A 24,455-nucleotide genomic window follows, 5' to 3' on the forward strand; every position below is an offset into this window, starting at 1 on the left:
GGATTAGACTTCTGGCATCTAATAACTCCTTGCCTAATTCTATATCCTGAAGATTTTCCATTTTTTAAATTTTCTATTTTTTAAAGTTTTATAGTTTTGTATTTCATAAATGCAAATAATACTAATAACATAAATTTTGTATATAGTGTAAGATTTGGGTTGAGGTTCTTTTTTTTCAAGTTTTTATTTAAATTCCAGCTAACATACAGTGTGATACTAGTTTCAGATGTAGAATTTAGTGATTGATCACTTACATACAACACCTAGTGCTCATCACAGCAAATGCATCCCTTAACCTATCCCCCTTACCCACCTGAGGTTCTTTTCTTTTTTTTTTTTCCTCCTGCTGTCTAATTGCTTCGGCACCATGTGGGAAAAATATCTTTCCTCTATTGAACTGCTTTTCACCTTTATCAGTAATCTGTTGGGCATATTTATGTGGTCTTTTACTGGGTTTTCTCTCTGTTCTAGTGATATATGCATCTATTCCTCCATTAATACCACAGAGTTGATTACTAGAGCTATGTATTAAATCTTGAAATTGGATAAACAGATTCCTCCAACTTTATTCCTCTTTTTCAAAATTGTGCTAGCTATTCTAGTTCCTTTATTTTTCCATATAAATTTTGCAATAATGTCTATGTCTACAAAAAAAACTTTTTTATTTTTAAGATTTTATTTATTTGACAGAGAGAGATCACAAGTAAGCAGAGAGAGAGAGAGAGAGAGAGGGAAGCAGGCTCCCCGCTGAGCAGAGAGCCAGATGCGGGACTCGATCCCAGAACCCTGAGATCATGACCTGAGCCGAAGGCAGCAGCTTAACCCACTGAGCCACCCAGGTGCCCCTACAAAAAAAAACTTTTTATGATTTTGGTAGGAATTGGATTAAATTTGTATATCAGTGTGGGGAGAATGGATGTATTTATTCTCGGGTCTTCTGATATATGAACTCCATATGTTTTAGCTTTTATTTTGATCTTCTTTAATGTATTTGATCAGTAGTTTGTACTTTTTAGCATATAAGTCCTGTACATATTTTGTTAGATTTATGCTAATTTGTTTTTGAGTGATTGCAAGTGGTATAGTATTTTTAATTGTGTGCATATGTTCATTGCTAGTATATAGAAATACACTTGGTTTTTATATGTTTATCTTGCATCTGTGACTGTCCTGAGCTCACTTATTCTAAAAATTTTTTTTCTTGTAGATTCCTTTGGATTTTCTCTATAGATAATCATGTCATCTGCAAATACATACAGTTTTATTTCCGATTTATGTGTCTTTTATTCCCCCCCCCTTTTTTTTTGTCTTATTGCACTGGCTAGAACTTCCAGAAGTTCTAGAAGAACTTCTCCGCACAGAATAAGAGTGATGAGAGAGGAAAAAAAGTGATTAGGTAGATATCCTTGCCTTGTTCCTCATCTTAAGGAGAAGACATTTAGTCTTTCACCATTAAATATAATGTTAGCTGTGGATTTTTTGTAGATATGCTTTATAAATTTGAGATAGTCTCCCTCTATTCCTATTTTTCTGAGAGTTCGTATCATGACTGGATGTAGACATTTGTCATATGCTTTTTTTGTTTGTTTGTTTTTTGCATTGATTGATGTGATTATGGGATTTTTCTTCTTTAGCTTTTTATTGTGGCAGATTACACTGATTACTTTTCAAATATTGAACTAGCTTTGCTTCCTTGGAAGAAACCCCAGTTGGTCATGACATATAATTCTTTGTATGTATTGCTGAATTCTGTTTGCTAATATTTTAAGGATGTTTATATCTGTATTCATAAGGCATATAGGTCTGTAGTCTTGGAAGATTCTGTCCCACATAACAAGCCTGGCCAGATCCTGACTTGAATGCCCTTCATGGCAAGGTGAGGGTACCAATCACTATAGCTGAAACTGGGGATAAATTTCATACCACCTTTTCTAATTGGAGACTCATTATAGGGAAAACTACCCATAGGGTACACTTGACATAATGAGCCACTTAGTCTTCCTGGAGCCCCTACCCCCCCCCGCCCCCCGCCGAGTAATTAAGATTAGTTTTGAAGTGATTGCCACTGTTGGCCTGCTTGTTGGTTACCCAGAGCTTGCTCACGGTGTTTTTAAAAATACCTGCAGGTCTAAGATGCAAACAACAGTGTTTTGGGGAGGAGGCAAGTTAATACTAACTTCCACAAAAAAATCACAGGCCCAGGGGTGCACATGGTGTCCTTGGAAAGAAATTGCTTTACAGTTTATGACTGGGACCCACGTGGCTCAGAGGGCACAAGGTGTCAAGACCTCCCGTATAACCTTTGGCCATCTGGTAGGCATGACGGTTTTGACTTGAGTACACATCATTGCATTTGGAACTTCCTTTTGGAGGGATGGCCTAAGGGCAGTCAGTCTGGTCTGCCTTGTCTGTGCCACTAGCTGAGAGCTGTTTGTCCATTGGGGTAGCTGTGGGAAGTGGGGGAGGCGCAGTGGTGAAGAAGACACCTGGAAATGTGGGCAGGTGTTTTGCATGGGAGCCACAGAGGCTGGGATATGTTTCTGATAGACTGTTCTGGTAACAGTGATCCTATTGTGGTCATAACCATCTTTCAGGAGTTGGGGGATTCAGGTATCAGTAAATTGGAGGTGCTTAGAATTGTTCGGGGGAAATTCAGCAGGGTGTTTTGCTTGATGAGGAATTCAGCAGGGGCAGGTAGTTTTTAAGACAGGAGACCTCTAATGAGCAACCACCCCCCCCCCCCACATCTCCTGGGGTAGAAGTTGTTCTCTATGGTCATGTCCTAGATATTGAGTTTGTTTCCCTCTCTCCACCCGGACAAAAATCTGTGTCTCATTCCAGTGCTATAACTTTACCTTTCTTCTGATTAGCTCCTATTCCCTGAAAGGATTTTTTTTTTTTTTTAAGATTTTAAGCCCCTTACCCCCAACGTGGGGCTCAAACTCATGACCCCAAGATCAAGAGTTGCACACTCCACCAACTGAGGCAGCCGGGCTCCGCACCCCGCTGAAGGGAATTTTTGTAAAACTCACAGAGACCTGTTATGTCCCCCACTTTGGCCTGCAGTGTGTTTGCATGGTCATTATGCTTGTGATCTAGGACCTGGTCCGTTCAACAAGAGAATCCAGAATTCAAGTCCCCCAAGCCCTTTTTGGCTCCTTGTCACATGGAGGGTGTAGCAATTTGGCTGGCGGGGGGCTTCTGTAGAGGAAAGAGAGAAGCATTATAAGTAATGGCCAGGGTGGAATCCCAGGATTTCACATTGATCTGTATAAACCACTCTCCCCTGCCCAGTCCTGTTTGTTCGGGTCATTACTGGGAAATGGCTGCAAGAGGACGGTCCTTTTCTGGGGGCAGCCACATTCGGAGCAGACCGCTGCCCCACCGTATGTGCTCCTGGAGGTTGCACAGGTAGATGGAGAAATCTTTTAGAGTTGGTTTTTCGGGAGTTTTTTTCAATGTGTCATGATGCCAGATGGCTGTGGATGGTGGAGGAGGGGAAAGTCTATGGACTACCTTGACTTTTAGCCCATTGTTCCTTGGCATTGGTGATAAATGTTGAACCATAGTCAGCTTGCAAATAGGGTGGAAAACCAAACACATGGCGCAGACTCATTTCAAGGGTCACAGTGGCATGACTGGAGTCAGGTGATTTGGAATATTAACACTCAAACCTGGGAAAAACTGCCATCGGGAGTGTGGTGTCCCGAGAGGAAGTCAGAGGTTGAATGTTGTACATCTGCTGGGAGTGGGTCAGGGCAGCAGTGTGTGCCGTGTGGCCTCCCTCACTGTGGGACTAATGCTTCAGCTTCTGGATGGAGTCCCAAGTCTGGCAGAGGCCCTACCTTGGACGTAGAGTTCTTCTTCTTGTGCCCATGCCTGAGGACAGACCAAGACGGCGGCCGTGGTGGGTCTGGGCGGTGTGGGCTCCAGCAGCGGCTGGAGGCCAGGGGGTCTCATCAGAGAACAGGCCCTTGTGTGGGCATCTAGGGGAGTTGCTCCGGTGGTTCAGCCAGCAGTTGAGAGTTGTCACAGTTCACAGCCCAGTGGATGGTTTTCCAAGAGGCAGATCAAACCACTAGGCCTTTGGTGACAGCTCAAATGTCAGTAAAAACGCAAGCTCATTTGTGGGAACATTAGCCGGGGCTGTGGGAACGGACTTGAATTCTGCCCACTGAGCAGAGGGACCATGTGCATTTTTGGTTCTTCACAGGAAGGGGAGGCAGGGGAGCTTGTTGCAGTGACATTTCTCTACCTATAGCTCTTCCCGATGTGGGGAGAATCCCCTCAGGTACTGCATATAGGAAAGTGTAAGCAAATGTAACATACCGTTCATACGGAAGAATGACAGTACTTTGAATTGGTCTGAAGGGCCCCATCCGCTGGGTCATGTTAGTCTCTTTCCCATTGTGAATCCTGTCCAAACTCCGTGGGCTGAATCTGAGTACTTCCTCCCAGCACAGGACCAGGTAGGATGGTACCTGGGTGCCTGTGTCCACAAAGCCATGAAAGTTTGAGCCCCTCCCCTCCCGGAAGTTCCCCAGCACTCTTGGGTGCATAAGGCCTTTGGTCTCTCTTAGGGACAGGGAGACCCCAGCCTACCCATAATCCTCCTCCTCCTTAAAACAGATGTCAGGGTAGAGGGTGAGGGGAGGGGTTGGGAATACATAGCAGGAGAACACCTCTGTGCCAATCAGCAAGGCCCACTTTTAGTTCCAAGTGGCCTGGTGGCTATTCGTGGCTCAACTTAATGAACTTTTCAGTCACCCAGTCTCTAGATCCTCATTGCTGGCCTCATTTGTTTAGGCTCTGGGGACTCCTTCGGTGTTCAACAGCCACAGCCACGTTGCCTCTCATCAGAGAGATGGGCGATATGCAGCATCGCTGGGGGGAGTGACTGACTGACTGCCAGCCAAAGCACCACTGGACAACTCCTTTCAATCCTGCTCTTTGCTGCTCACCTTCTAGAAGTTAGTTATCCCTTTCTCCTCCATACCCGCCACTTGGACAAGAGCATTTGCTACCAGATCTCGGGATCTTCTTACAGCCCCTAAGCCCACGAGACCTTTGCCTGGTCCAAATAGCCATGTCTGTGGCAGCATCCATTCTTGTCAGCAACAGCTGCCAAGAACTGTGAAGAACCTGAGATTTTACCCTACTTGAAAGCTGACAGTCAGCCACCACAGTTTGCCAGACACTGGCAGAAGACAAGGCACTCTACCGTCAGAGACAAAGGATTATCTCTATACAGCACGGCCAGCAGCAGGATTTGCATGTTTTTGTCCATGCTTCTTGCCTCACAGATCCCATGGGGGCAGTGCGAAGGTCCCAGAAGGATGCTGTCCACGCAGTGGGTTTGAGTCAGGCTGGAGAGCCCTGAGTTCGGGTAGTCCTAATCTCTTATAAAGTGCTATGAACAAACCTGCCCAACCTTAGCCTGGAGGGAGACACAACTTTTATTATACTGGACAACCTTCTCCTCTGGAGGGAGAGGGAGAGGATATCTCTGTGTTTCTAGGCTGTTTGCTAAACACACCCCTGTGCACAGAAAGTTCAGAACCAAAGCAGCCAGTTCCTCATAAGAGATGCAGATGTATGAGAGATCTGTGGAGACTCACCTCTCAGCACACGGTACAAGGATTAACATTCTTACCGATGATTGTGAATCAAGAAAACTAGAATTTATATTCCGTACATCTTGTTCAAGAAGGAAAGCATGTGCAATATTCTTTCCAAAGAGTTTAGTGTCTCACCCCTTTGGAAAACTCAACTGTCCGGGATGAGTCAGTTCTCTGGGTCTCCCTTGCCTTGAGCAAAGAACACAAATTGTGATTTTGTGTATTTGCCCCAACTTGAGGGTCACAAAGGCAGGTCTGTGGAGTTATAGTTGTTGATTTTTCAGGGGGTAATATACTGAGAGTGAACAGCATTCAACAGTTTGTTGATTAGAATTGCTTATGACCCTTCCTCAGGAAAGGGCAGCTGCTAATGGCATTATGCAATGAAGTACAACGCTGAGAAGCATTTGGTAGCTGTCAGATTTAGCTAATATTCTAATATTTACTTTGTATGTATTGTGCTGTGTGAACACCTAAGGTGGAAGACTGTTTTTCTTAACCTACCTAAGAAAAGAAAAGGTTGAGGTTAAAGACTTTAAAATCACTCATAAGTTAATAGATTGAAAACGACTTTCTCAAAAGTTTTACTTCCATGAAAGATGCGTAAACTGAATTTTCTTTTTTTTTTTTTTTTAAGATTTTATTTATTGATTTGACAGAGTGAGAGAGCATAATCGGGAGAGTAGGAGGGGAGAGGGAGAAGCAGGCTCTCCACTGAGCAGGGAGCCTGATGCAGGGCTCAATTCCAAGACCCTGGGATCATGACCTGAGCTGAAGGCGGACGCTTAACCGACTGAGCCACCCAGGCACCCCCTGAATTTTCTAATAATGATTTGATTTGAATTATGCAACTAAACACTTAGAAAAAGGCAAAGGGGATTTCAAATGTTTATTTAATCCTCACATGGTCTCAGTTTATAAATGTATACTTAATTTCATATTTTAAAAATTACGCTTTTGAAAAAATTTAAACCAAATTACTGTTCATTTTTCCCCATTTGTATTATAATGACCAGCTTTTACTATTTCATTGTCACTGAGATCTATTTTTATTTTTTTAACTTAATTTTTTCTTAAGATTTCATTTATTTGAGAGAGAGAGAGAAAGAGATAGAGCACAAGATGGGGGAGGGTTAGAGGGAGGAGCAGACTCCCCACTGAGCAGGTAGCCTGATGTGGGACTCCATCCTGGGACTCTGGAATCATGACCTGAGCCAAAGGCAGACCCTTAACCGACTAAGCCACCCAGGTGCCCCTGAGATCTGTTTTTAGAATAAAATTTTGTTCTGCCTCTAAGAGTTAAAAAAACATTAAAAAATGCTTTTCAGGTAGGCCAGAAGAGATTAAATTAACGTTTCACTTTTAGTCATAATCTTCAATGTGATGTGATTTAATTTATGAATTTCATAAATTATTCTTATGAGCTTTAGTTATATAGAAATGTAAAGTTAGTAATTGGCCAAGGTTGAGTTCTCTTTAAAAGGTGGACATTTGGGACACCTGGGTGGCTCAGTGGATTAAAACCTCTGCTTTCGGCTCAGGTCATGATCCCAGGGTCCTGGGACCCAGCCCCGCATCGGGCTCTCTGCTCAGCTCTTCCTCTCTCTCTGCCTGCCTCTCTGCCTACTTGTGATCTCTGTCTGTCAAATAAATAAAATCTTTAAAAAATAAATAAATAAAAGGTGGACATTTATCATTCACCTACTTAGCAGGATGCCAGGTGCTCAGTATTTTTAAGAGTAATAAAAATAATGGTTTTTATCCTTTCCTTTCCTGGTCTTAACTTTTTTTTTTTTTTTTTTTTTGGTAAAATGACCTATTTAGATGATATTTAGCAATACATATGATTATTTACTCCACAATCAGTAAGGTACAATTTTGGAATCATTTGCATTTCAGTGACTATCATCTTAGCAGAATTCCTTCTTTATTCTACTTTTATACCTGATTGTGCCACTTTAGTTTCCTTACATAAAGGAACAATAAACTGAATTTCTTGCCCTCTTTTTATTGATTTGTTTCAAAAGGAAGACAAATGGACTTTTTGCCCTGTAATATTAGTTCCTAACTCTAGAGGAAAACTAGGCATTTGGTGCAATATACATTTATATTCTTTGTATTTGGTTAGAACAATACTTTTTTGGAAGTTGTACCTTTTTCGTGTGGGCAACACAAGCTTTTTAATTTTACTTTTAAATAATCTCTACACCCAGCTGGAACTTACAACCCTGAGATCAAGAGTCATCTGCTTTACCGACTGAACCAGCTGGGGCCCGGTATTGGTAAGACAAACATTGAAGCCAACTTGTTATATGGCAATTTTGGTTTTATAATATTTACATTGAGAAGGAGATACAACTTTACAAAGATTTTTAGTTTTTTCCAAAATGATTTACCCTAGGAGTCTGTTAAAATTCAGGTCCTATCTCAGAAACCTCCGGGTTGCGGGAAGGAAGGTCACCCAGTGCCCCCTTCTTTCTGGTGGTTATAGAATATTTTCCATGTTAACTGCTTGAATGTTGAGTGCTTTCGTACTCTTACGGCTTCTAATACTTAACTCATTTTGGATTCCATTCTCTTACAAAAAGGTCAAGAGCATGCTTTCTCCAAATGCTTTCAAAGGCACATGTCCTTTTTTTGGGGTGATAAAGTCGGTCTTCCTTATTCGCACATTCTTTGTGAATTCACCTACTACTAAAATTTATTTGTAGCCCTGAAAGCAAGACTCAGAGTACTTTTTTGGCTGAAATGTGCAGAACAGTGAAAAGTTTGAATTCCCAACATTCCCAGCTGAGGTCAAACCAGGGGACCTGCTTGTCTTAGCTCTCATACTGTAAACAAGTTTCTGGTTTACACTCTGTGTAGTGCCATGATTTCACATTTTTGTGCTTTTTGTTGGCAATCTCACTATTTAAAATGGATCCTACCTGGAGTGCTGAAGTGCCCAGGAAGGCTGTGATGTGCCTGAAGGAGAAAAATACGCGCCTTAGATAAAACTTTTTTTCCAGACCTGAGTTATAGTGCTGTTGGCTGTTGAGTTGAATGTTAATAAGAGATCAACAATATATAAAATAAGGCATCTTCAAACATAAAACAAGGTTACGCATTGATCAGTTGATGAAAATATTGTGACCAGATACACCACAGACTCATGAGAACCTCACCCTGTACTTCCGAAGGAGCACTGGTTCACTATTCACTAATTCAGTGTTCACGACCACTGGATAGATCTTATTTACTGTGAATAACCAGAATTGGCTGCAGTTTGTTGTTTCATTTCTTTTCTTTGGGCTGATGGAGATCAGTCTAATGTCAGCAACTGAGTGTTCTGTGAGTATGCCTATTTTGTACTTGTCATTGTGGTGGGCTCGGAGCCTTTACATACTGTGCTCAATTTTTTTTCACCTCAGGAGCCAGTGCCACCTGATTGCCAGTCTCAACTCAGAATTTTGCAATGAGGAGAGGAGCCAACTTAGAATGAGCACAGTTGGGTCTTTAGGGAAGCTGGCCTGCAGCTTGACTTGGCTTTCCCTGACCATTCCATGCTGAATTTCCACCTCAGCCATCCATGCTGCTGGGGCCCGGCCCATAAAAAGAACAGCTCCGACCTGTCCTGTAAGGACCAGGGAGTTCTAGTCCAGGAGGGGAGGTTGCTGGGCTGCATCCATTCTTGGTTCTGATGAGGCACTGGTTACCTTTCAGGGACCTGGGAGCTCCCTGTGAGGGCTTTCCTACACAGATTTTGTGTTTCTTTTGTTTCTTTGTTTTCAAGAGTTGAGTTTGTTTTGGATGTGGTGGCTTCTTCATTATCCCAAACCAGCTGGGTAAGTATCAGCCAGAACAGGTTTTTTTTAGGCAGGGAGGTTCAGACACCTTCCTAACCCCTAGGCACTGTCACTTTCTCTCCCCCCCCTCTTTTTTTTACACCTCTCACCCCTCTGCACTGTTTCTTTTCAAATCCCCACCCTACATCATATTAAATACACCCATATTGTATATTAAACTTAACATATAATTATGAATAGAGTTGAGTTGCCATTGAAATGTTATATGGTGTTGGTATTTGATTAAATGTTAATTTTGATTTTTCAAAATTTTCATATTCTGAAGCAATAAGACTTTTCTTTACAGTCTCAAATATTTTTTTCTTTTTAAAAAATTTATTTTTGTAGCGGCGCCTGTGTGGCTTAGTCGTTGGGCATCTGCCTTCGGCTTAGGTCATGATCCCAGGGTCCTAGGATCAAGCCCCACATTGGGCTCCCTGCTCAGCAGAGAGTCTGCTTCTCCCTCTCCCACTCCCCCTGCTTGTGCTGTCTCTCTCTCACTGTATGTCTCTCTCTCTGTCGAATAAATAAAATATTTTAAAAGATAAATAAAAAGATTTATTTTTGTGAGAGAAAGCATATGCCTGCACAAGCTGGGGGGAGGTGAGGGGGAAGGGGCAGAGGGAGAAGCAGACTCCCCACTGAGCAGGGAGCCCAATGTGGGACTTGACCCCAGGACTCTGGGATCATGATATGAGTCAAAAGCAGACACTTAACCTTCTGAGCCACCCAGGCTCCTTAAGATCTCAAGTATTCTCATGGGCAGTAGAAAAGCTCATAGATGAGGTACTATGACTGCAGCACAGGAAAGGATGCAGGTTTTCCCCAGCCCCTTAACTGCACTCGGTTCTGCTGACATTGCTGGGGTCTCTGGTGTGCCTCAGGCCATACATGTTGCTGGGTGTCCCAAATAAGCCGCATAGCATTCTTTCTCTCAAGGGGCTGATAGAGCAGACCCCTTCAACAGCTGTCTTTCTTGTGGCACGACCAGGTGCTGTGGGCAGCCAGAGGGGCTGGTCACTGAGCCTGGGGCAGAGGAGGAGCTGACAGCAAGGGTATCCTGGAGCAGAAGGTCCCGACTGAGTTTTGAAGGCTGCCTGCGTGGTGGTGCAAAGGGGTTCGGGACAGCGGGGGTGTGGGGAAAGCCGGGGGCAGAAGGGTATTGCCGAGGCTTGGAGACAGTGTGGTGTGTGTTGGAGACTGTGCACTGTCTTGGCTGCTGGGATGTGTATAGAAGGTGGGTGGTGGTGGTGACAGAGAGCATCAGAGCGGAGGGAGGGGCTGGCTATCAGGGCTTCTGTGCCATCTTAGACAAGATCAGACCCGTCCTGGGTATGTGACCTACTTCTGGGACCTCTGACTGCTGCATGCATTTGAGATTTATTGGTATTCCTTAATTGCATGTCAGATGCATCACCAAATTTCTCACCTTGTCTATCCTTGACAGCATTGATAAATTCTGTAATGTTTACTTGTGTCCTGGTACCTCTTCTTAAAAGGAAATGGCTTAGTTTTATTTTATTTTTTAAAAAAGATTTTATTTATTTATTTATCTGAGAGAGGAAGAGAGAGAGAGAAAGCACGAGAGGGTGGAGGGTCAGAGGGAGAAGTATACTCCTCACTGAGTAGGGAGTCTGATGAGGAACTCAATCCCGGGACTCTTCGATTATGACCTGAGCTGAAGGCAGATGCTTAACTAGCTGAGCCACTCAGATGCCCTGGAAATGGCTTAGTTTTTAAAAATAACTTTTTGTCCATGCAAACCACACCAGGGAAGCACACATGTAAGCGTACAGTGAAACAGCTTAACTGAAAAACACATAATCATTATTAAAACATCAAGCAATATTAGAAGTATGTAAAACCGAGAAGTCTTATATTTCTACCATTCGGAGATAGCCACTGTTAACATTTTGGTAAATGCCGCTCTGGATGTCTCTGTGTGCTTATGGAAATACTACCTACCTGTGGTTTTCTAGCTTGTGTTTTTGTTCACTGGTGTGTCGTAGCCGTCTTTCAAAGTAGTGTCCGTGAATCTGTATTTCCCTTTAGTGACTGCAGGGGTTTTGTCTTACGGTAACCGTATGACAGAGTTTACCCGAGCAGATCTTCGTTGATGGGCATCTAGACAGATTCTAATTTTTAAGTATTAGAAGCACTTCAGTGAAAAACAAGTTCCTTGAATGTATGTCTTTGTGCACTTTTCTTAAAATGATTTTATTGTGAGAAATTTTAAACATATTAAAAAAAATAGGATAGTATGGCAAGTTCCCGTATATACCCAGCTTGAGCACTTAACAATGTTCTGCCATTCTTTCCTTTAATCTATACTCTCATACTGCTTTTTCCTCTGCCAGGGTATTTGAAAGCAAATCATTCATACTGTTTCACCTATGTATACCTTACTCTTTTAAGATAAGAGCTCAAAAACATAATAATATCAAAGAGAACATTAATTCCTAATATCATCATATTCTTTTTTTATATATTTAAAATTTCTCACAATAAAAACATTTTATGCATATCAGAATCCATCTAAAATGTTGCATGGGTTGATCTCTTTAAGTCTCTCTTAATTTCTAATCTTCTTCTCCTTCTTTATTTCTTGTGTTATTTGTTTATTGAAGAAACCAAGTCAGGGATGCCTGCCTGAGTGGCTCACTCTGTTATACATCTGCTTACAGCTCAGGTCATGATCCCAGGGTTCTGGGATCGAGTCTTGCATCAGGCTCCTTGCTTAGCTGGGAGCCTGCTTCTCCCTCTGCCTGCTCTTCCCTCTGCTTGTGCTTTCTCTCCTCTCTCTCTCTCTCTGACAGAAAAATAAAAAAAATAAAAGAAAAGAAACCAAGTCATTTATTCAGCAAAATTTTCTAGTCTGAACTTGGATGCTGACCTCCTTTTTTTTTTTTTTTTAAGATTTTATTTATTTATTTAGATAGAACACAAATAGGCAGAGTGGGAGGCAGTGGGAGAGGGAGAAGCAGGTTCCCTGCTGAGCAGGGAGCCTGACATGGGGCTTGATCCCAGGACCCCGGGATCATGACCTGGGCCAAAAGGCAGATGCTGACTGAAGCCACCCAGGTGCCCCTAAAGATACCCGATTACCTTTACCCATGTTTCTACTAAGGTGTTGGTCTTTTCTTACATATTTCTGTTGTTATGCCTTTCAGCCTTTTTCTGGATGGTTGCTGATTTTTATTCACTTAGGAAGGCCTTTCTTACCTTAAGATTATAAAAATATGTGCCCCCTTTTCTGGTGCCTCTCTGTGATTTTACGGTTAAATGTAAATATTTGTGCCATGTATGATTGATTTTTGTATAAGGGATGAGGTAAGGACCTAGCATTACTTTTCTCTGAATATCTGACCATTTTTTCCCAATGCCATTAAATAAACTGCATTTTCCCCACTAATGTCAAACACCACTTTTATACTCAGTTCTCTAATCTTGAGTCTGAGTTTTCTGTTGTGTTCCACTGATTTGCCAGTTTTTCGTGCTTCATTATCACCATTTGAATTACGACAGCTTAATTGTCCTTTAAAATTTTTATTACTGACTTTTGTGAACATATGAATCATACCAGCTTATTCATGTATACTATTATATGTCTGACTGTTGCTTAATAATGTGTTTTAAAAATTGATGCTGCCTTTTTTTTAAATAACTTTGCTGACTAAGATCACAAATTTATTCTTCCAGATAGATTTTAGAAGTATTTGTGATAGGTCTCCCAAGGCACTCTTTTATATTTTGACTGAGATTTTATTCAGGTTCTAATTTAGGGGAGAGTTGATTTCTTTACAACTTTGAGCCTTCATAGTTAACGACATGGTCATTTCATTTATTAAAATTCTTGTCTGTCCTTGAATTTTTTTATTAATTTATTCCAAAGTTTTTATTGGTTTTGGCTTCTCTGTCGCTTCGGTGGGATGCCTTTTAAATTTCAGCAGATTTTTTTTTTTTAAGTAGGTTGAACCTCTAGGGAAATATCACATTTTATAATCTGTAATATGAGCTTTCAAAACTCTCTTCAGTATGCCTCCCTCCCTGAACTAACAAGCTGTAATCCTTTTTTTTTTTTTTAAGATTTTATTTATTTATTTGAGAGAGACAGAGTGTAAGAGAGAGTGAGTGGGGGTGGGGGGATATGGAATGGGATGAAGGGCAAAGGAAGAGGGGCAGAAAGAGAAGCCCCTTGCCCCCCATGCAGGGCTGGGTCCCAGGACTCTGGGATCATGACCTGAGCCAAAAGCAGACCCTTAATAGACTGAGCCACTTAGGCGCCCCTACAAGCTGTGATTCCTGCGGTGCTTAAGACAAATCAGATAATGGTTGCCTCCTGTAGCTGTTATTCTTCAGTGATTGAGTACAAATTATAACAGATTTCTAATGAAGATGACAATGCATTGCTGGCCAAAATTAGACATTAATGCAAATTCAAAATTTCAACTATTTGAGTATGACATTTGGTCAGCTTTTATTAAGTGGAAGGAACAGACCTCTAATTATACAGGTTTCGTAAGGCATGCATGTGCTAGTCTGCCCAGACTCCTTAGACCATTTACATGATTTATTTATTGCACCTGGGAATCTGGGATCTTCTCCTGCCTCCATGAGCTGCCCTTATGCCCAAACCTGTTTTATCCCAAGTTGACTATTTTTTTTTAAAGACTCTATTTATTTATTTGACAGAGAGAGAGATCACAAGTAGACAGAGAAGCAGGCAGAGAGAGAGGGGGAAGCAGGCTCCCCGCTGAGCAGAGAGCCCGACGCGGGGCTCGATCCCAGGACCCCGGCATCATGACCTGAGCGGAAGGCAGACGCTTAATGCACTGAGCCACCCAGGTGCCCCCCAAGTTGACTATTGCTAAAGGCGGCAACTATTCATTAAGAGTCTTTTTTTTTTTTTAAGATTTTATTTATTTATTTGACAGATCACAAGTAGGCAGAGAGGCAGGCAGAGAGAGAAGGGAGGAAGCAGGCTCCCTGCTGAGCAGAGAGCCCGATGCGGGGCTCGATCCCAGGATGCTGGGATCATGACCTGAGCCGAAAGCAGCGGCTTTAACCCACTGAGCCACCCAGGCGCCCCTCATTAAGAGTCTATTACGTGAGATCCAACTGTGTGTTGCCACAAAGAGGTGGAGTTGATTTCTAGGTAGATCTGGCCATGTCTGAACTCTTTGGGGACTGGGACTGTGCAACAGGGCTTCCTAGCAGGTGTGCCTGGATGTGCGTGCGTGCGTGTGCTTTGGAGGACTTCTTTGTTGTTGTGGGAGCATGGTGACAGGAGGAAGAAGTGGTCATGATTTTAGCAAACCTGTAACACTGTTCTGAAGTGTTTCACAAAAATCTTTTACAGTGTCCCTTTTTCAAGAAGTATGCTTTATCAAATACTTCAGTATATCTTACATTATAATTATGTAGGTGTCTGCTGAGCTGCTATTACTAGGTAGATTCTAGGATCAGAATTTTGGGGGAACATTGTAATCCAAATTTAAGAAGAAATAGTGTCATCATTAATATTGGAAGTATCCATTCCAGTTGTTAATTTGAGGTCATTAAGTACTTAGCAAGATTATAAGGTGAGCCCTTACCTTATTTTAGAGGGGGAAAAATAATTAAGTTCATTAAGAACTGTTCATTTAAATATAAACAATACAAATTATAATTATAAATTTTTGTGTTAAAACAGCTTGAATCTTTGCTTTTCACATATAATGAGCCATATATTCTCTCAACCTTAGTAAAATATTTGTTTAAGCATTCTATGATAGAGAGAGACTTTCTAGGCCAAATTAGTGTGGCTTGTTTGTGTATATTATTAAATATTCCAGACACCCTAAAAGGCATAAAGAGTAACACACTATCCATGTACCTAACATCCTGCTTAAGATATGAAATTCTACGAATATAATTGTCTCATGTGCTTCTGATTGCATAATCCTTCCTTCCCCTCAGGAATAACAATTATCTCCTTTTAAAGGTCATAGGAGCTGCTTTTGAACTTTAGTATAAGTGGTGGGGTACCCTGACTCTTCTGCAACTTGCTTTTTTTTTTCATTTGCCATAATATTTTTGAGATTCATTTATGTTGATGCATAGGTCTATTCATTTTTGCTGCTTGTACTCTCCCACTGTATGCCGTAAAAAAATTTCCTTATCTCTTCTGTTGATGGAAGTGTTTCCAGTCTTCGCAGTTAATAAACAGTTTTCTTCTTTTGCAACTATTTCACAGATTCCCTAGGGTATCTTTGACTGAAATTACTGGATCAAAAGATTACTGTTGGGGATGCCCACTTTCCTTGATTAAATTCTCATTGCTCTATATGCTTCCTTGCTAACAGTAGGTATTATTAGATTTATTCTTAGTTTGTTAGTTTGGTGAGTGATAGGTCTCATTATCTTGAATTCCTCTGATTACTAGTGAGGTTGGACATCCTTTCTTATGTGTAGTAGTATTACAGGTATTTTTTCCTGGTGTAATTGTATATTATGGCAGAAAATTATATGTAAAGTTGAAAGTACCATGAAGTAGTTCCTACTAGATAGAAATATACCATGATTGTATCTTTAGAACATTGGCAACTTTGCAGAATTTTTGGGAGGAAATAATGTGGCATGATTTTCTGATAGTATATGAGAGCATGAACTTGGGAATTAAACCTGTGCTTGAATCCTCGCTGCATTGTTTTTTGTTTTTAAGTGGGGAAGGGAGGGACAGAGGAAGAGGGAGAGAGATTTATTGTGTCATTCAGGACATTAGCGACTGTGACAAAGCTGTTCCGGGTCACAGTGGATAGGTGGGAGTAACCTTGGGACCCTTGTGGGTGCCCGGGATCTGGCCTGGGTTTGGGGACTGTCACTAACCATACGGTGTGGGAGAGATGGCTGGGTGCCCTGGAGTTCATAATGGACAAGCAGGCTTGTAGATAATTGTGAATTGATGTTATTTAGAGTGTTCTCATGTCCCTTGCCACAGGAATAGCTCCACATGGCTTCCAAAGACGTGACCGTTACAGTTCGCCTCATTCGTTCATTCGAGCATCGCAATTTCAAGCCTATAGTATATCACGGAGTTGATTTGGACCAAACTACAAAGGAATTCATAGTATTTCTAAAGCAAGGTATGAGATGCCTTAGTCGTTTTGCTTCATTAGCATTTTGAAAAAAATAGCTAACTATTACATAGATGGTAATCTTTTAAAAATCTTTTAAAATCTTTTAAAAATCTTTAAAAAATCTTTTAAAAATAAGATATTAATCTAGGTTCTAAGCCAGGGACTAGGTCAGCTCCTGTTCTGTTCCTTGGCATCAGCAGGAAGTACCTTCCTGAGGCTCATTTAGCCTGTGTGTGCCCACCTCAGGAATTATTACCCTCATGTTTGGTTTCTCCCTTTTTTTCTCCTTTTTTGATTTTTAAATTATTTATTATTTATCTATTTATTAAGATTGTATTTATTTGAGAGTGTGAGAGGGAGAGCACGAGCATGGGGAAAGGGGCAGAGGGAGAAGTAGTCCCCAACTCCCCACCCCGCACTGAGCAGGGAACCCGATGTGGAACTTGATCCCAGGACTCTGGGATCATGACCTCAGCCTAAGGCAGATGCTTAACCATCTGAGCCACCCAGGCACCCACCTTTTTTTTTTTTTTTAATTAAAAACAATTAAGATCTACGTTTTCTTATAATGAGTTTTTGTATTTGGAGGTTGATTAACAAGGAAATGCAATGTGGCTAATTGTGTGGCCTGGCTGAGCACGCAGAGGGCCTTACAGGGAGCAAGGTAGGAAAGTAGCAGACCTCTGTACAGCCAGAAAATCATGAGGGCTGTTGGTCATTGAGATCACAACCAGACCAACTGGTACTATTTTATCATTTCGAGCCTAAAATTCAAAAGGCATCAAGTGAGTGAAGTCTTTTTTTCTCCCTCCCCAAAGATTTTATTTATTTATTTGTCAGGGGCTGAGGTGAGGGTAGAGAGAGAGAGTGTGCAAGCACACAAGTAGGGGGAGCAGCAGGCAGTGGGAGAGGCAGGCTTCCCACTGAGCAGGGAGCCTAATGTGGGACTTGATCTCAGGAGCCAGGGATCATGACCTGAGCCAAAAGCAGACGCTTAATGGACTGAGCCACTGGGTATCCCAAGTGAAGGATTTTGATAGGACCTCAATGGGTTTCTAACCCCTGTTCTTAATTATTGAAGTGTTCCAGTCATCAGCATTTGATAAAACATCTAGAATAAGCTTTTATTATTTTAATTGAAGTGTAATTTATGTATGGAGTACAGATTATAGTTCCATGAGTTTTGACAAATGTATTGCTTTATACCCATCTTAATTTTTTTTTCTTTGACCTAATTTTAGACACAGAAGTTGCAAAAATCGGACAAAGAATTCCAACTTTGGGCAGTTTTACTGCTCAGTATTACCTAAGTAGGGAGTAGGCAAGGTAGGCGACCTATACAGAAGACAGACCAGTCAGTCTCCTTTAGTGACTATAAAAGATGTCATAAGGAGAACATAATTACTCCTTAAAGTAACTGTAGGCTGACATATGGAGCATATGTCGTGTTCTTAATTGTTAGAGAGAAATTGAGAGTTGGTACTAAGGTATTGCCAATTACAGAGTGTCTTGCTTTTGAAAAGATAACACTGGCAGCATATTTGGAGTTCAAAATAAAAACAAATCCCTCTATTTCTTAATTTGAAATCATTATGCATATTGTGGATTACAGTGTTTCTTGGTATGTCATAGGACGTGCTATGATGTTCTTGGTACAGTGCAGGATAAGTTCTTCTCGAAGCCCTTGAGAATGGGGTGTAACCTTTAGGCTACTGCAGGGGCAGGGGAAGATGTACCCCCACTTCCTCCTCACCGTCCCCTCTCCCCACCCCCAGTCATTGTGTTCTTCTCTTCCCAGGTACCATAGGCGCCTTCCCCATCAGAGCAGTGGTATAGATCACAGCTAGATGTTCAGCCCTGCCTGCCCAGATCTTTCACCTGTGTTAGTAATAAAATTACTGCTGCTTTTTAAAGTTACACATGTAGGAAATGTGTCCCACTGACTAAGAGGTGAACTTTTGGGGTGCAGGCTCTTTTAAGATATGGACTCTGTGCCCAGGCCTATCTCACTGAAGCACTGCGGAACTTCTCTGAAAGGTTGGTGGGCCACATTATCTACCTTTTATAATTTTGTACGTAACAAAGGGTTTATTTCTGGGGAATTTTTCAAGTAATAATAGCAGCAGATGTTACTGTGTGCCTGGTACTGTGCTGAGAACTTAAACTAGATGATCTTACTTCATCCCCCCCCCCCCTAGATTTTATTTATTTGAGAGAGACAGAGGGAGAATTCGAGAACACAAATAGGGGAAGTATTAGAGGGAGAGGGAGAAGGAGACTCCCCTTTGAGCAGGGAGCCCGATGTGGGACTTGATCCCAGGACTCTGGGATCATGACCTGAGCTGAAGCTGAACTGAGCCATCCACATGCCCCTTATTTCATTCTTCTAAAGTAAGAACTATTTTATCCCATTTTATTTATAGGTGAAGAAACTAAGGAGCAGGGAAGTTAAGAAACTTGCCTGAGGTTACACGGCTAATAAAAGGCAAAGCTGCAATCCAACCCAGGCAGTTTAACTGTACAACATGTTCTCTTTAAAAATTTTTTGTATTTTAAATCTAGTTAATTAACTATAGTATATTATTAGTTTCGGGGTAGAATTTAGTGATTCGTCCTTTGCATATAACACCCACTGCTCATTCCATCAAGTGTCCTCCTTAATGCCCATCACCCACCTTCCCTCCAGCAACTCTTAGTTTGTTTCCTATAGTTAATAGTCTCTTATGGTTTGTCTCCCTCTCTGTTTTTATCTTATTTTATTTTTCCTTCTCTTCCCCTAGGTTCATTTGTTTCTTAAATTCCACATATGCAGGAAATCATATGGTATTTGTCTTTCTCTGGACTGATTTCACTTAGCATATGTACTCTTTTCTTAAAATTTAGATTCAATTAGCCAGCACATAGTACCTCATTAGTTTCAGTTGTAGTGTTCAGTAATTCATCGGTTGCATGTAACACCCAGTGCTCATCCCATCATGCAGCCTCCTTAATGCCCATCACCCAGTTACCCCATCCCCCCACTCCCTCCCCTCCAGTAGCATATGTATTCTACACACCACACTAAGTTGCCTCTCTTTTGTTCTATTGCCTGACTAGCAAAGTGGGGTCTCTAAAGTAAATGGGTTCACTCAGTGTCAAGAGTCTTTGCATTGAGTTCCTCTTACTCTTTTTGAACCCTGAAAGCTAGAAGAGTGATGTGACCCTGTGGCCTAGTGAATTTTGCATACAGCCAGAAATGGCCATTGTGATGAATCATCTTTGGGTGGGGGGCGGGGATGTTTTAGATGCCTTCTTGCCTTTCTGTTCACCTTTTGCCATCCTTAATCTAGCTAGTCTCCTCTCATAATTATCTGTTTCTCCCTCAGCAAAGGAACTTTGGTTAAACTGGATTCATACTTACTGAGAATCAGTTTCTCAACATCATGCTATTAAAACGTTAAGTTGTATAAATATAATAAGTATAAATACATCTATAAGTATAAATAGAAGTATATAAGATTATGTATAAGTATGTAAATATAATAAAATAAACCCATTATTAACATACAGGGAATGGGTGTTACTTACATAATCTGATCACAGACGTACTGTGTATACCGTCTTACATAGATGACTAATTTTCTAGATTCAGAATAGTGTACAAACCAATTATCTAGATAATATAAGACATTTTAATTATTCTTTGATTTGGAAGCATTTAAATATTTTGTAATCCTTCAGGTCTTGATTCTGAATGTAAAATCAGTCCACCCATGAAACAGAAAAAGGCTGTAGAGGATTTGCCAGACCTTCTAGTTTGGAACCACTTTCTGTCCCTCCTTACTCCTGGTGGTATGTTACTCTGTAAAGCAGCCGTTCCATTGGGTGAATACTGGAAGAGTTAGTTTCTTTGTTTCCTTGTTTCTGATGCTCCTGTCCATACTTTCCGCTGTTACTAATGTCTTACCTTAGTCTGCTACTCTTATTGCAACGAAATGAGCAAATAGTGAGGCATCATTAACTAAAGTCCATGGTTTCTTCTGGTTTCTATAGTTTTTACCTCGTATCTTTATTCTGTTCTAGGATCTCTTCTAGGATTCCACACTACGTTTAGTTGTCACGTCTCCCTAGGTTCCCCCGGGTCATGTGGGTTCCTCAGATCTCTTCCCCGCTTGATGGCTTTCACAGTTTTGAGGAGCTCGGTCAAGCCTCTTGGAGGACAGCCCTCTAGTGGAATTTGCCTGCTAAATCTCGTGATTAAACTGGGGTTATGTGTTTTGGGAGGAAGGCCATGAAGGTGAAGTGTCAGTTTTATCTCATCATATTTGGGACATGTACTTTCTACGTGATGATGATCACTGCTTCTAGCTCCACCGGCTGTGGCAGTGTTTGGTTTCTCCACTGGAGACTTAGCCTTCTCTCTCCTCATCTCGTGCTCTTTGGAAGGCAGTCATTGTGTAGAGCTCACACGCAGTTCATGAGTGGATAGTTCTGTTCCCCCTTCTTTCTTTTTTTTTTTTTTTCCTCTAAATCAACTTATGGATTATATTCATTGTAAGCATACAGTTCGGTAATTGTTCTCCCTTCTTTAGGGAGGAATATCTACATCATTTATTTGGAATTCTTCTGTAGGGGAGATGTCGTTTGGTTGTGCAAGCTCTTCTGGCTCTGGCCTTTGGGGACTTTCAGTTGTCTTCTGTGCCCCTTTGATGTGTGCCTTCTCTGTGTGTCTGCTGAGTACTGTCTCACTTTCTGGTGCTGTAAGATGCTTCAGCTCATCGTGTGTGTATCCTGCTCCAGTCCCAGAATCAGCCATTTCTCAAAGGAGCCTTGGTTCCCGAGAGCCAGATCTGGGTGCTGGGTGTGCTCCCATTCCTAGGATATTGTTCTTTAAAGTTCTCTCAGCTGGAAGAGCAAAGAAACAGATCACGCTGTGTACACACACATATCTGTGAGTATCTTCATGTCACCATCTGTATCTGTATTTTAAACCTGAGTCCTTCCTGATGTTTTCCAATCCATTCCAGCATGTATCCTTCTGGCTTCCTCCCCCTGCGTATTTGTAGTCTCACTCTAAGAATGAGAAGTTTCACTCCCATCCTCTGCCATCCATTTACTTAATTCTTTAATTCCAGTATACAGAGTCCTTCATCTGTACCCTCTGGGAAGCAACTTGATATCAACTAGAGCACAGCGCTCTTGTGCAGTTCCTTTTGCCTTAGACTTAAAAATGTCTTCATTGCCATAGTTACTGAGGTCAGCAGCTTTGCTTCCACTACCCTTAGGAAGGTCGTTTCATACATTTGCAGTATGTCTAGATTCTCTTGTCACTCTCTGCATTCTTGCCTGGTATCCTCTGTCCTCCGATATGGTGGTGTTTTTTTGTTTATGTTTTTGTTTTTTACTTTGCGTACGTTGAAGTCCACTCTTTGTGCTGTAAAGTTCTGTGGGTTTCAACAAGTGAGTAATGTTGTGTCACAGTACACTGTGGTACAGAAGAGTTTCAGGGCCATAAAATCCTCCATGCTTCACCTCTTCATCCTCCCCTGCAAGCCCCAGGCAACCGCTGATCTCTTTATTGTCTCTAGTTTTGATTTTTCCAAGATACCATGTGCTTGGATTTGCACAATATGTAGCCTTTGCAGACTGGTTTCTTTTACTTGGAAAGGTAATAAAGGTTCCACTGTGTCTTTTCATGGCACATCCTGTCTTCTTAATTTCCTTTAACCCGGAACAGCACCTCCCCACCCCGCCTTTTGTCTGTCATTGTATTGGTTTTTTTTCTTTTAAATCCAGGTCTGTGTTCTTACAGGATGTCCTACAATCTGGATTTATTTGATTGTTTTCTCATGAGAAGATTCAGGCTAAACATTTTTGGTTGGATTACTCTGTGGGTTGCATGTCCACGAGCTTTGACAAGCTAAGACTGACCTGGCACCTGTTTCTGTAAATGAAGTTTGTTGGACCACAGTCACAGTTGTGACCCAGACTGTATGGCTTAATAAACCTAAAATGATGATTAGCAGGCCTTTACATAAATAGTTTGCTGGAATTGGTTGAGGTGATTCCTTGCTGTTGGATCACATCAGGAAGCGTTTGCTGTTGCTTTGCCTTGTTACTGGTTGTACAGATTTCAGGCATTTGGTTAAGGCTCCGTCTATCCAATTGCTCGGTTATAAAAGTATCTTTCTGATTAATAAGTAGTGTGTGGAGTGATAAACATTGGAAACATTCACATATCTGGTTTCCACATGTTTCAGTGTCCCTTCATGAGCCTTACCTGAATCAGTGATGTTTACAAAAATCAGGGTTTTGGACACCTGGGTGGCTCAGTGGGTTAAGCCTCTGCCTTTGGCTCAGGTCATGATCTCAGGGTCCTGGGATCGAGTCCCGCATCAGGCTCTCTGCTCAGCAGGGAGCCTGCTTCCTTCTCTCTCTCTCTGCCTGCCTCTCTGCCTACTTGTGATCTCTCTCTCTCTGTCAAATAAATAAAATCTTAAAAAAAAAATCAGCGTTTTTCTTCCTCTGTGATTCCTTCTACATTTATTATTTTGCATTCTGCTGTAAAGAGGCAGGCCTCCCGTGCCCCTCTTTTTTAGAAAGGAACAGGGTAACTTTTCAGTGGCTAAGTCACATTATCCCCTTATCACAAAGAGACTCTTCCTCCAGTGTTGTGTTGAGGCAATGTTCTCTTGTTTGTACTATAAAATACACTGTAGATTCCTTAGTTTAAATATTTAACTCTATAAACTCAAAACACAAACTAACACTCTATAGTAATGGGGGGGAGATAAGGGGATTAGAGAAAGACAGAAGGTTGCAACTGTATCATATCGTTTTTATTTAATAAAAAATAGTAAAGGATCTGAAGCAGTCATGACCATATATTAAATGTGGTTGGTGGGTTAAATGAATTCTGTTCTATTCTCCGCACTTTTTTTTTTTTTTTTAAGATTTACTTTTTTAGTGAGAGAGAGCAAGCAGGGGAGCTGGGGTCAGAAGGAGAGGGAGAGAGAATCCGAAGCAGGCTCTGCACGTGCCCAGTGTGGAGCCTGACATGGGGCTTGATCCCACGATCCTGAAATCACAACCTGAGCTGAAACCAAGAGTCGGACTCCTAACTGACTGAGTGCCCCAGATGCCCTTATTCTCCACACTTTTTATGTTTAGATTATGTTGTAATTAAAGTGAAAGATCTTGATAGAGCTTAACCTTGGAATCTTACTCTAATATCACACAGGGCCCCTTATTAGATTATAATGTTGGCACATTGTTCTGATTAATGGTGGGTATTTGGTATTCTTGCTTGTACACATTTGTCATTAAATTAGTCAATTTCTTTTTTTCCTGTAGGTGTTCATGCTTTCCTAAAAGTCTTCAAATGTAGATATAGATCTAAAAATAAGTTACAAATTGTTTCCCTTCTATTTTTAGAGGCTTTACTATGAGGTAAAGAATTGCTTTATTGCCCATCAATATTTTAATAATTTTCAAAGCTTTATTGATTTTTACATTGAAATGTGTGTTATAACATTTCAGACTTTTTAAAAAGATTTTGTTTATTTATTTGACAGAGAGAGATCACAAGTAGGCAGAGAGGCAGGCAGAGAGAGAGAAGGAAGCAGGCTCCCCAATGCGCAGAGAGCCCAATTTGGGGCTCGGTCCCAGGACCCAGGATCATGACCTGAGCCGAAGGCAGAGGCTTTAACCCACTGAGCCACCCAGGTGCCCCACATTTCAGACTTTTTTGGTGGCATCCTAACTGCCAGCAATATATTTATTAAGTTGCCTTATTTTGCTAATTAATTTTTCTATAGATGCCTTTTATGGTGACCAAACTGAATGAGTTAAGCTAGTAGTTACCTTCTTGTGAACTTTGCAATAATGAAATATTAAATTGATTTTTTGCAGAATTC

At 41.3% G+C, this 24,455-nt stretch overlaps 1 protein-coding gene across 1 annotated transcript in view; it reads left to right on the forward strand.

The window, feature by feature from the left end:
- LOC308340083 (UPF0538 protein C2orf76 homolog) overlaps positions 1–24,455 on the forward strand; it is a 54,783-nt gene that overhangs the window by 6,741 nt on the left and 23,587 nt on the right. The window contains exon 2 of the mRNA XM_080799250.1: positions 16,422–16,566. Coding sequence (XP_080655376.1) covers positions 16,434–16,566 — 133 coding nt within the window. The 5' untranslated portion in view covers positions 16,422–16,433. The remainder of the gene's footprint in view (positions 1–16,421; positions 16,567–24,455) is intronic.

This window comes from Martes martes (assembly GCF_963455335.1).
Source record: "Martes martes genome assembly, chromosome: 3".
Lineage (NCBI taxonomy): Eukaryota > Metazoa > Chordata > Mammalia > Carnivora > Mustelidae > Martes > Martes martes.